Source organism: Gossypium hirsutum, chromosome D10 (genome assembly GCF_007990345.1).
Source record: "Gossypium hirsutum isolate 1008001.06 chromosome D10, Gossypium_hirsutum_v2.1, whole genome shotgun sequence".
Taxonomy (NCBI): Eukaryota; Viridiplantae; Streptophyta; class Magnoliopsida; order Malvales; family Malvaceae; genus Gossypium; species Gossypium hirsutum.
The window spans coordinates 51,916,895-51,929,208 of record NC_053446.1 but is presented as its reverse complement, the minus strand read 5'-3'; the positions used below and the strand labels follow the sequence as shown (position 1 = coordinate 51,929,208).

General features: G+C 32.7%; 1 protein-coding gene across 1 annotated transcript; it reads left to right on the top strand.

The window, feature by feature from the left end:
• The first annotated feature begins 6,470 nt into the window (after positions 1–6,470).
• Positions 6,471–7,246, top strand: LOC107916196 (major pollen allergen Bet v 1-E). Its single transcript, XM_016845345.2, has 2 exons — positions 6,471–6,719; positions 6,810–7,246. The coding sequence occupies exons 1-2, from the start codon at positions 6,539–6,541 to the stop codon at positions 7,106–7,108; spliced, it is 480 nt and encodes a 159-aa protein (XP_016700834.2). The 5' UTR covers positions 6,471–6,538; the 3' UTR covers positions 7,109–7,246.
• The last annotated feature ends 5,068 nt before the right edge of the window (positions 7,247–12,314 follow it).

Here is a 12,314-nt window from a genome sequence, read left to right as displayed (position 1 = left end):
TCAAGAGCAAAGGCAAGAAACTTTGTTGCTTGTGTCTCATGGTGGAGAGATTGATGATGTCTGGTACATAGACAGTGGTGCTAGCAAGCATATGACAGGTAACAAAAATTTATTTTCGAAGTTCTTTGAATCTGATTGTGGAGAAGTAAAAGTAGGAGATGGCAAAGCTTACAAAGTTAGCGGTGTTGATGAGTTAGAGTTCAAAACAAAGCAAGGAAGGGCAGAGAAAATGTCTGAAGTTTATTTTGTTCCTGGTCTTAAAAATAATCTGCTTAGCGTTGGGCATCTTTTGAAGAAGGGGTATGATATTCATTTCCGTGACATGGCTTGCTATTTGTCAAGGAAAAATTAGGTTGTTGCTAGAGATGGAGTGGCATCAAATAATCTTTTCTCTCTCACCCTTCAAAATCAGAATATGTATTACTTTATTGGTGCTTATAAAGGAGTTTCAAAGTTATGGCATGATAGATATGGGCATTTGAACTACGGAAATTTGGAGATGCTTTCAAGAAAGATGATGGTCAGAGGTTTACCAAAAATCGACCGGCTTAATGATGTTTGTGAAGCATGTCAGCTTGGAAAGCAACACAAAATTGTTTTTCCTTCTCAATCATTGTGGAAAGCAAGAAGACTATTGCAACTTATTCACTCGGATCTTTGTAGTCCAATGACAGTTTCATCTTTAGGAGGTAATCGTTACTTTATCTCTTTCATTGATGATTACTCAAGAAAGTTATGGGTGTATTGTGTCAAAGAAAAATCAGAGGCTTTTCAGAGACTCAAAGATTTCAAGGCAGAAGTGGAGAACTTTACTCGGTTGAAAATTAACACCTTGCAGACAGATCGTGGAGGTGAATATTTTTCAAAAGAATTTGAGAAATATTGTCAAGATAGTGGCCCCCGGCATGAAATGACAGTCCGCCATACTCCTCAGCAAAATAGTGTGTGTGAAAGAAATAATAGAACAATTATGGAAATGGCTAGATGTCTTCTTAAGAAGAAGAGGTTATCAAGAAGATTTTGGGCTGAAGCTGCTTCCTGTGCAGTTTATCTTATCAACAAATCACCGACAAGAAGCTTGGAGAATTGCACACCACATGAGGCGTGGTATGGTACAAATTCTAGTGTTCGTCATCTTAGAGTATTTAGGAGTGTTGCTTACTCTCATATTCCAGATGCAATGAGAAGCAAGTTGGATGACAAGTCAGAGAAATGCATTTTCATTGGCTATAGTGAAAGAAGTGAGGCATACAAGTTGTACAATCCGGTGAAAAAGAAGATTGTGATAAGCCGAGATGTTCGGTTTGATAAAAATTCCATGTTTGAAGATATGGAAGTTGAAAAGGAAAATTTGCCAATTTTTCCTTTTGAACTTAAAGAAGAAGAAGAGGCAGTAATTGAGAATGCTGAAGATAATGCTCAAGTAGGAAATCCTCCTGCTTCCCCAAGTTCTTCATCAAATTCTTCTTCATCCAGCCCGATCCGAAAAACGAGAAGCATCCAAGAGTTATATGATGTAACTGATGAAGTTGTGCAAAATGATGTTGTATTATTTGCCTTCTTTGCAGGAGAAGATCCAATTTCTTTTGATGATGCATATCAAGAAGAAATATGGAGGAAAGCCATGAAAGAAGATATTTTCTCAATTGAAAACAATGATACATGGGAGCTCAGAGATTTGCCGTCGCACAAGAATTCAATTGGAGCCAAATGGGTGTACAAGACAAAAATGAATCCGAATGGCTCTATCAACAAGTATAAGGCAAGACTGGTTGCAAAAGGATACAAGCAAAAGGAATGAGAAGATTTTATAGAGGTATTTGCTCCAGTTTCAAGACTTGAGACAGTCCGTTTACTTATTTCTCTTGCAGCCCAAAACAATTGGAAAATGTTCCAAATGGATGTAAAATCTACGTTTTTGAATGATGTTCTCAAAGAAGAAGTCTATGTTGATCAACCACTAGGGTTTGTCAAAAAAGGAGAAGAAGAAAAAGTCTACAAGTTGAAGAAAGCTTTGTACGGGTTGAAGCAATCACCCCGAGCTTGGTACAGCATCATCGATTCTTATTTTCAGAAGTGTGGATTCCAGAAATGTCCATATGAGCATACTCTCTACATCAAAGGCAATTCTCAAGGAAGATTCATGGTTGTAAGTCTCTACGTTGATGATCTTATTTTCACAGGAAATGATGTAAAGATGTTGAAAGAATTTCAGCACTCAATGATGGCAGGATTTAAGATGACAGATTTGGGAGAACTTCATCATTTTCTTGGCATTGAAATTCATCAATCCGAGAAAGGAATTTTTATTTCACAAGAGAGCTACGTAAAGGAAGTTCTAAAAAAGTTCATGATGGAAAATGCGAATCCAGTCTCTACTCCATGCATTACAGGTCTGGAGTTATCTAAAGAGGGTGAAGGAAAGCTTGTCAATTCTACCATATTCAGAAGTTTGCTTGGGAAGTTGATGTATGTGACTTCGACAAGGCTTGACATCGTGTATGCTGTTAGCTTGGTGAGTAGATTCATGGAGAAACCTTACTCCAATCACTAGGAAACTGCCAAGAGAATATTGAGATATGTGAAGGGAACCATTGATTATGGAATTTTCTATAAAGCTAATACATTAGTTGATCTCTTTGGTTATACGGATAGTGATTTAGCAGGAAGCATTGATGATAGCAGAAGCACTTCTGGTTATATTTTTCACCTTGGTAGTGGTGTAGTTTCATGGAGCTCAAAGAAACAATCAGTTGTGGCGCTTTCGACTACAGAAGCTGAATATATTGTTGCATCTTATGCAGGATGTCAATTGATTTGGTTACATGGAATTTTGGAGAGTCTTAAGTAGAAGCAGAGCAAGTCAACAATTTTGTTTTGTTATAATAGTTCTACTATTTCGGTCACAAAAGATCCAGTTCTTCATAGAAGGACAAAACACATCCGCATCCGATCACTTCTTGAGGGAACTAGTGAACAATGGTGATGTTCAAGTTGAATATTGCAAGACGGAAGATCAGATGGCTGATATCTTCACAAAGCCACTAAGTGGACAAGTCTTCAAGAAAAATGTTGAAAGGTTGGGAGTTCGAAGCAAGTTTAATTTAAGGGAGGCATTGTTGGCACATAATTAAATTAATCTTGAACAAATAAATTATGAAAAATTAGAAATGTGAAGAGACTTGAATATGAAGAGTGAAGAGATTTGAAGATGCAAAGTTACACACATGCAAGAATAGTCACAACTCCTATAATATTTAAGTTATGTAAATGAATAGTCACAACTCGTAGCATTTAGTGATATAGACGAATAGTCACTTACAACTCCTATATAAAGAGTTGTATGTGATGAAGAATTTTTAATTGTGTGATTGAAATAAAAAGTTTATTTAGAAAGAATTTTATTTCTTCCATACAAAATTTATTTCTCTTCTCCATTATATTCTTTATCATTTTCTTTTTTTTTTATTTCTCCAAATATTAATCAATCTTCTACAATGCAGTTGTCCAAATTATTAGCTAGCTAGAATCAAAGACAAATTTTTATCAAATTCTTATCTTTATTTCTCATCTTCGGTTCTTATGTTTTACTAGTTTCTTTTATCTTAGTTTATTTAAAAAATACATATAAAGAACTGCCAACTTTCAAAATAGTAAATTCCTGATTTAGCTTGTTGATAATTAGCTTCCAATTATTAGTCATGTACGCCTATATTTAATGGGAGAGAACTGAAAGGAAGCATAAAACTAGAGTGAAACCCCCATAAAATTATTTTCAATTGACAGTTACAATTGTGTGACTTCGATTTGTAATGTAAATACTATACATAGTGTCGTAAGTAATTCTCTTTGTAGATTGTAACTATAAGTAAAAGCTGAAAACATATGGCTACATCATGATTGCAGTGTTACAATTTTTATTCTTTCTATTCAATTTTAAATACCAATTCAATTACCAAAAAAAAAAATGTTAACCTCGAGATTTCGTTAACACAATTGATGTATGAAAGAAAATTTATAGAATGTTTGCAAAATATATACTAGCTAAAACCCAGTTATTTTTGCAAGTTTATATGTTAATTTTATTTCATTATATATATAAATAATACAACTCAAACTCTGAGTATAATAAACATAAAGATGATCAAATCCTGACCACCACCACTCCTATTAATATAACAATGGAAAGACAAATTAATATTTTAGTTGCAAGCATCGGGATTTTCCAAGATGAAAGCTTCAATGGCCTTGTAAACTATGATAGTATTTATAGACTGAAATTGAAACTTAAGACATTGATTATTTTCAATTTTTAATTGGATTTATATCCAATAATGTTATTAATTTTTATTAGTCAAAAAAAAATCCCAGATATGTCTAAGTAATTGGCCAATTGATGACTTCATATATATAGAGAGAGAGGAAAATGCTTATATAAATATTATAGTCTGTTATAGGAATAGATGAAAGAAGTTGAGGTCAAAAAAATCAACTGATCCAAAATGCTCAACATGAAGCACCGACTAGTCCTATGATTCTATGCATATTTAATATTAATAATAAAATAATATTGAGAAATAATATTTCAAATTCACTACCGTCAAAAACAATTCAATATATAATAGACTGTCTATTTACTATTATTCCTTTTCTAGAATGAGACTCGAGGTATCATAAGAGACAAACTTTGAAGTTAAAGAAAAGTATATATTTCAACAAACTTGATATTATATTATATTCAATTAAAAACCTTTTCTGGATAAGTCCAAGTCTTCCTAAGGCTGTTCAGAGGGTGCTGCCATACATATAAGTTTATATTTTGAAATTTGAATCTTCACATGCAAATGCAGTTCAACTTCTTTTTCTACACTTATATTCCAGGATTTTCTTTTAAATATATATTAAACATACTTAATCTCATGGCATGTCATGTGTCAGTTTCTGGTTGTTCTCGTCAACAATGCCGGCATCTTTAACAATCAAACCGGTTAACCATAGTTTTTATAATTCAAATTCAACACTTAATTTTTAGTTTAGCAAATATCACTTTATTTTTAACAATTTCTTTCGAGTTTCCTATTTCTTAATATATATTGATGTGATTTAATTTGGGTTTTAGGGTTATTTTGATGAAAGTTAATTAATTTATAATATTATTAGCTAATTATAAATTTTCATCAACTCTAAAGCTCGAATTAAAAACTAAAAAGTTAGCACTGTTACCTTTAGGTGGCAAAAAATAAGTACCATTAGACAAAAAAAAACACAAATATCACATTAGAAAAAGTATCAAAAGTTATGCTTTAACTTAGGGGTGAGCATTCGATTGAATCGAGTCGAGTGAAAAAATTTCCATTTAATCGAGATGGCGAGTCCTATTTTATCATCCTAACTCGATTTGAATTTTTTCGAATAGGATCGAGTAAAATGAGATTCGAGTCTAATCAAATTGAGTGAAATTGTTCGTATTATATTTAAAAAATTAAACATGTCAAATTAAAATCTTATTACAGTACAATTAATTCCATGTTGGAGCACATAAATTTGAAACCAGATACTTTAGTATGATAAACTTCAATCATTAATTAACTTATTTAAGTCTCATTATTATTATTTTAGAAATGTTTAAATTTTTAACTTTCTTTATATATTCTCTAGATTTTTTTAAAAAAAATATAAATTCTGGAACTTTTAAAAATATTTTGAAATTTTTTTGTCATTTTTGTTGAAAGAGAGACCAATTTGCTCATTTCCAAAATTGACAGGGACCAAAGGGGTATTTACACCATTATGTTATTCGAGTTATTCGAATTGTAAAATTTAACTTGATTCAAACTCGAATTACTTACTCAAGTCGACTCGAATAACTCTATTCGATTAACTCGAAATACGATTTTCTTTTTGATTTTTTCTAATCGAATCGAGTTTTACTTACCCCTACTTTAAGTCCCTAAGTCTAAGTGTCCGAATTTTACATGTTAATTACCAAAAGGGGTTGAAATGCAAAAATTCATTTATTTCTTTTCTACAAGTTTTCTAGTCATTTTGGCAAAGGATTAATTCATCAGCAAAATGAACAATAGTGCAAATCTGATTTCAGGTTAATTCGATTCCACCAGAATTACTATTTATGGATTAAAATTTATTTTATTAAATTTTAATTATAAAATATATAACTACTAATAAAATATTTTTAAATATATTTATAATTAAATGAATATCTAATATATGTTATCATTATATATTTCTTTTTAAAAAATACATTTTGAAGAGATATAAAGCAAATAAATAGGAGACAAACTGATAAAATATTTAGTCACCAATTTGCGATTTAATAAGTTCTGGCTGCCTAATTTGACTAGTACCAATTCAATGAATATTAATAACAATGTTGGATATAAATCCAATTAAAAGATGAGAATAATATATCAGTCTATAAATAGCATCTTGGTTCTCAATCATCTCACACCTCAAACTCTCACTCAATCATCCATTTATTCTTTTGTTTCAACTCAAAGTCCCAAGTAGTATTAGAATCATGGGTGTTGTCACTTATAACTATGACTCTACCTCCCCTGTCGCTCCCGCCAGGCTTTTCAAGGCCTTCGTTCTTGAAGCTGACAAGGTCTGGCCCATAGCTGCCCCTCATGCAATCAAGAGTATTGAGGTTGAAGCTAATCCTGGCCCTGGAAGTATCGTAAAGATCAACTTTGTTGAAGGTTAGTTCTTTCATTATTTTCACTTTCTATGGCCTCTTTCCAATGCGGTCAGCACGAGTATGTCGGATAACAAGTATTTTATTTGTTTAGGCCTTCCATTCCAATATATGAAGCACCAGATTGGAGGACATGATGAAAACAAATTTTCATACAGTTACAGTTTGATTGAAGGTGGGCCTTTGGGGAACAAGCTTGAGAAAATCAACTACGAGAATAAGTTTGAGGCAGCTGTAGGTGGAGGAAGTGTTTGCAAGAGCTCGATGAAATTTTACACTTTTGGTGACTATGTAATCACTGAAGATGAAATCAAGGTTCTCATTAAAGGGAGTGAGGGAGTTTACAAAGCTATTGAAGCTTACCTCTTAGCTAACCCCGATGCTTGCAACTAAGATATAGGTTGCTTTGAATTTTCATGCTTCCTTTAAAGACGGGTCAGATTTTAATGTTGTGCTTCTGATATTTTCTTTTTCATCTTAAAGCCTAAACTGTCATATGATTGTTTCAATAAGAGTGGTGGTGCTGGTTGAGCTTTGATCTTATAGTCAAAGAATTTGAGTTGTATTGTAACACCTTCACCCGACCCAATCCCCAAATCCGAATGCGGGCATCATAACATAACTAGATTAATGTTTATACTATGATCTTACTATTTTGAAATCAAACTTTATTATATTACCTATTAATAAATTAACTTGCATCAGAGACATAAAGTTCGTTGTCTCTACTCCACTCTTAAGGAACTACATAATTACAAAATATCCACCCCCATGGCAGAGTTCCTAAGGGTGCTCCCTTCCTATGTGCTTGACTCTACTTAAATGAATCTTTGATTCCAAATGATCTGGCTTGGTCCCTCCTCGAGTCCCTTATTCTATATATCCTGCAATCACAAAACAACCATTGTAAGTTCAGATGAACTTAGTAAGTTTCATCATTACACGAAACGTACCCCGCCTTGTCGGGATTCAATTAAATAATAATACAACAACTCCTTGCTCGTTTGCGACATTTCCCTTAAATCGCCGTAGTGCACTTTTCCTATTTCTAACACTATCAACTGGCGGATAGATCGTTGAGCGATTTCCTTCCAGCTATTCTCTCTATAACAACCTGTTTTCAGTTAAATAGAAACAGTGGTTTCGGGGCCAAAAATCTGAGGTCAAAAAAATTATTTTATTCTTATGATATTTCCTATAGTATGATAGTATTTCCGTATAAAAATTTCGTTAAGAAATTTTACCGTTTACATGCTCAATTTGATAAAAAGGACTAAATCGCGAAAGTGCAAAAGTTTAGTTTTAGTAGCTAAAGGTATTAAATAGCTATAGAACCTTAAAGTAAAAGTCCTTATATGGTAATTAGACTACTATTGGAGTTAGTGCAATGTAATGGCTTGGTATAAGTGAAATTATGAATATTTGTAAGGTTAAATTAGTAAATAGGTTATTAATGCTAAATTAAATAAAACAAAAAAATTTCTCCTCTTCCCCAATGTGTTCTTCACCGAAAATTGAAGTATCTATTTAGGGTTCTTCCATTCGGTTGCATAAAATCTTAGCATTTAAGTGAATTTTCATCTTGTTTTTTAATTATTTTTATATTTTCGGGATCGTTGTAGCTTAATCTGACTAGCCCGAGGACTAATTTGTAAAAATGTTTAAGGATTTGAGTTTTTCCATGAATTAATATTGGTTTCTTTTGTTTTTTATGGTATAAAATAGATAGTGGTTGATGGATAAACAACTTTTGTTAAGTGATTTTTGGTAAAAATGTCAAATAGGGATTAAATTGAGAAATAGAAATTATACGTGGTAAATTTGTGAAATAAATGACATATTGAGTTTTCTAGGTACCTATATGAAATCCGGCTATAGTGGATTAAGCATGAATTGCATAAGTTTTCATTTTATGAGCTAGGGACTAAATTACAAAGAATTTAAAAGTGTAGGGGCAAAATAGTAATTTTTCCAAAAATATGTTTTGGATTAAATTGAATGAATTATATGTTAAATTGAATTAAATTTATCCGTATAGATCCAATTAGACCTCGTACGGAGTTAGATTGGGGCAAAGAGAAAGTCTCGGATTAATCGCCTACGTACCTACGTATACTCGTCGAGGTAAGTTCGTGTAATTAAATTGTGTTTATATGTTCTTAATTGAAATATATAGATGTTATGATTTGTCATATATAATTACCGAGTGCATATCCAACGACGTACGCCAATTACTAACCCTATTGGAACTTTAGGAATCCGTAGGATACGAAAGACATGTCATTATGGTTACCGATATATAGCTCGTGAGAGCATACCAATCTTCAGCTCAGATGAGCATACCGATTCACAGTTCATATGAATATACATGCACATGAATTGACGTTATAGTTATATGAGCTAGCACACTATATGTGAGCTATCCTAGGTATCCAACAGTATTCTAAACGGTTCAACGGGCAATAATCTGATACGAAATGATATGAGCTCGATACGAACTACTACAAGTATACACATGAAATTTCATGATATATAGATATATGAAATGGATGATACATGGATATGGAATTTGATTAATTGTTGAGCTCATCCATGATTATTTGTTCATATATGTATTTACATGGTTAATATGGTTGGTGTATATGTGATTAGGCATTTGGCCAAAATGTGTTGGGATATGCCTTGTACTTACCTATTACTTGATTAAATGGTAAGTTAAATTCTAAGTTATACAAACTTACTAAGCTTAAATGCTTACTTTGTGTTATTTATGTGTTTAATAGTGAATCAGAAGCTCGTTCGGGTTGAAAGATTGTCGGAGCTATATCACACTATCCATCGACCCTTTTGGTACTTTTCGAATGTTTAATTTTGGTTATAATGGCATGTATAGGTATTTTTGGCTAATGTTGGTTGATATGTTTTGTTGTAAATATGGCCATTTGATTTGGCTTCTGTTGGCATATTTTGGGATGTATATAAGTAGCATTAATATGGTTGATGTGTTGTTTGTTTTGTGTTTTAATTATGGAAGTTGAGATTATGATTTGAATATGCATATTGTATAAGTTTTGTAATTTTTTGGAATTGTTGTGAAATTGAACTTTGGTTGAATGGCATGATTAGTACCATTTAGTATGTTTTGGTAAGTAAGTTCCATGTTGTATTAAGGAAAACATGCCTATAAGTTAGTTGAGTAATTGGCCATATTGGTTGTATGTGATCATACCATTTATATAAGGCTAGAAAATGCATGGATCTGATGCCTTATTATGGCTTATGTATCTGTGCATTCATGGTTGTAGGTACATGTCAATATGGGTGAGAAAAAATGGCTTGTAAAATGACCTATTTTCGTCCACAAGAGTAGAGACCTGGGTGTGCGTCTCAGCCGTGTGTCACACACGTCCAGCTGACATGGTCGTTGTCTCTACTCCACTTTTAAGGAACTACATAATTACAATATATTCACCCTATGGCAGAGTTCCTAAGGGTGCTCCCTTCCTATGTGCTTGACTCTACTTAAATGAATCTTCAATTCCAAACGTTCTGGCTTGGTCATTCATTGAGTCCCTTATTCTGTATATCATGCAATCACAAAACAACCATTGCATGTTCAAATGAACTTAGTGAGTTTCATCATTACACGAAATGTACCCCTTCTGGTCAGGATTCAATTAAATAATAATAATACAACAATTCCCTGCTCATTTGTGACATTTCTATTAAATCGTTGTAGTGGACTTTTCCTATTCCCGACACTATCCACTGGCGGATAGATCGTTGAGCAATTTCCTTCCGGCCATTCTTTCAGCATTCGTTCAACCTTGACAGTTTCTCTTTGTGTCTCACCATCTCTGTCGACTTTATCCTTTCTTTTACTCAAATTCTTTCTTCATATTATCTTCAAAGTGGATTTTTTCTTCCCACCAGCATGCCCTATTAGGTAATTTGTTAAAAATTTTCCTTGTTCTTCGTTTAGGTAAAGAATTGATGAAGACAATTTTGGGTTTTTTTTTGCATAGAATATGAACTGAATTAATTTAATTAATTACAAGGATTTTTTCTGTACTTTTAGCTTAGGGTGGAAATTAAAGACCATATAATCAAAAAAAGAAATTTAGGTTTTGTAGACAATTATTAAATATGAGTTATTTAAATTTATTTTAAATTCGATACATAAAACGAAATTTTAAATTTTAGAAGGAGATTAATTAATTAATTTCATTAATTTCAATGTTATAGCAACAAATTGACTGACAATGTCAAGGAATAAAGTATTTTTTGAGCAATTTACTTAATTGATTTTGATGTTTTGAAATTTAAAAGTTCAATATTGAAAAAGAAGTAGAACCACTGGCTATGGGGTAAATAAGTACAATATGACAAATTTTTCTAATGCATTATTATAATTTCTATCGCTTTTTCACTCCTTAATGCTTTTTTACACCAATCAACACTTAGAAAAAGCTTTTTTTTAAAGGGGGCAAAATGTAAGCAACCTACAAGTTGGGTGACCAAAATGAAAGTGTAAGCATGATGTGGCTTTGTAATGCCCTAAATTTCTTAAATTGGTTTCTGTGAATTCTAACATAAATGTGTATATGCTTCAGTGGCTAAGTGTTTTGGATGTGTGTTTAATGTCTTGGGCTCAAGCCCTATTTACGGAAAGTAAGTATAGCCTGATCTTTGTTGGGTGGGCTTATATTATATTTCTAATATGATTATGATAGAAAGTAAGTATAGAGGCCACCTCGATTTCTAGAACACAATGTCGTATTACCTAATCTGAGCAATGTTTCCACAAGTATGGGACATCCCAAATATAATATCGAGCTTCTTTTTTAAGTTTGTCCCTCATGGAACGAGATAACCTAGTAATGAACCTGTAGCAAGGAAGTTTACCATATCTGCATACCACGGGAAATACTCTTGAGTCGAAAATAGGCCCTAATCAGGAAACTCATCCTTTATAGAAGTGTCGTCACTAGGTGTTTTTAACCTACTCAAGTGGTCAGCCACCTAGTTTTCGCATCCCTTCTTATTTTGAATCTCGATGTCAAATTCTTGAAGCTGCAAAACCCACCTAATGAGCCTTGGTATCGCTTCTTTCTTTGTGATCAAATACCTAAGAGCTACATGGTAAAAAAAATAACCACTTTATATCCCAATAGATAAGACTGAAATTTATCCCAAGCAAAGACAATAGCTAAAAGTTCTTTTTCTGTGGTAGTGTAATTTCTTTATGCAACATCTACGGTTTTCGCGGCATAAAAAATAACATGGGCTATCTATCTATCTTTTGCCTGAACATGACCCCCACACTCCGGTCACTTACATCGGACAATATTCCAAAGGGATAATTGCAATTTGGTGCTTGCACTATAGGAGAAGATACCAACTTCTGTTTTAGTGTGTCAAAAGCCTCTTAGAATTTTGGCCTGAACTCAAATTTCTTATCTTTTTGCAATAATTCACACAGTGATTCAACTAATTTTGAGAAGTTCTTTATAAAGCATCTATAAAATCTTACATGGCCAAGGAAAGAACGGATTTCCTTTACAGTTGAGGGATATGGCAAAGAATTTATAATATCAGT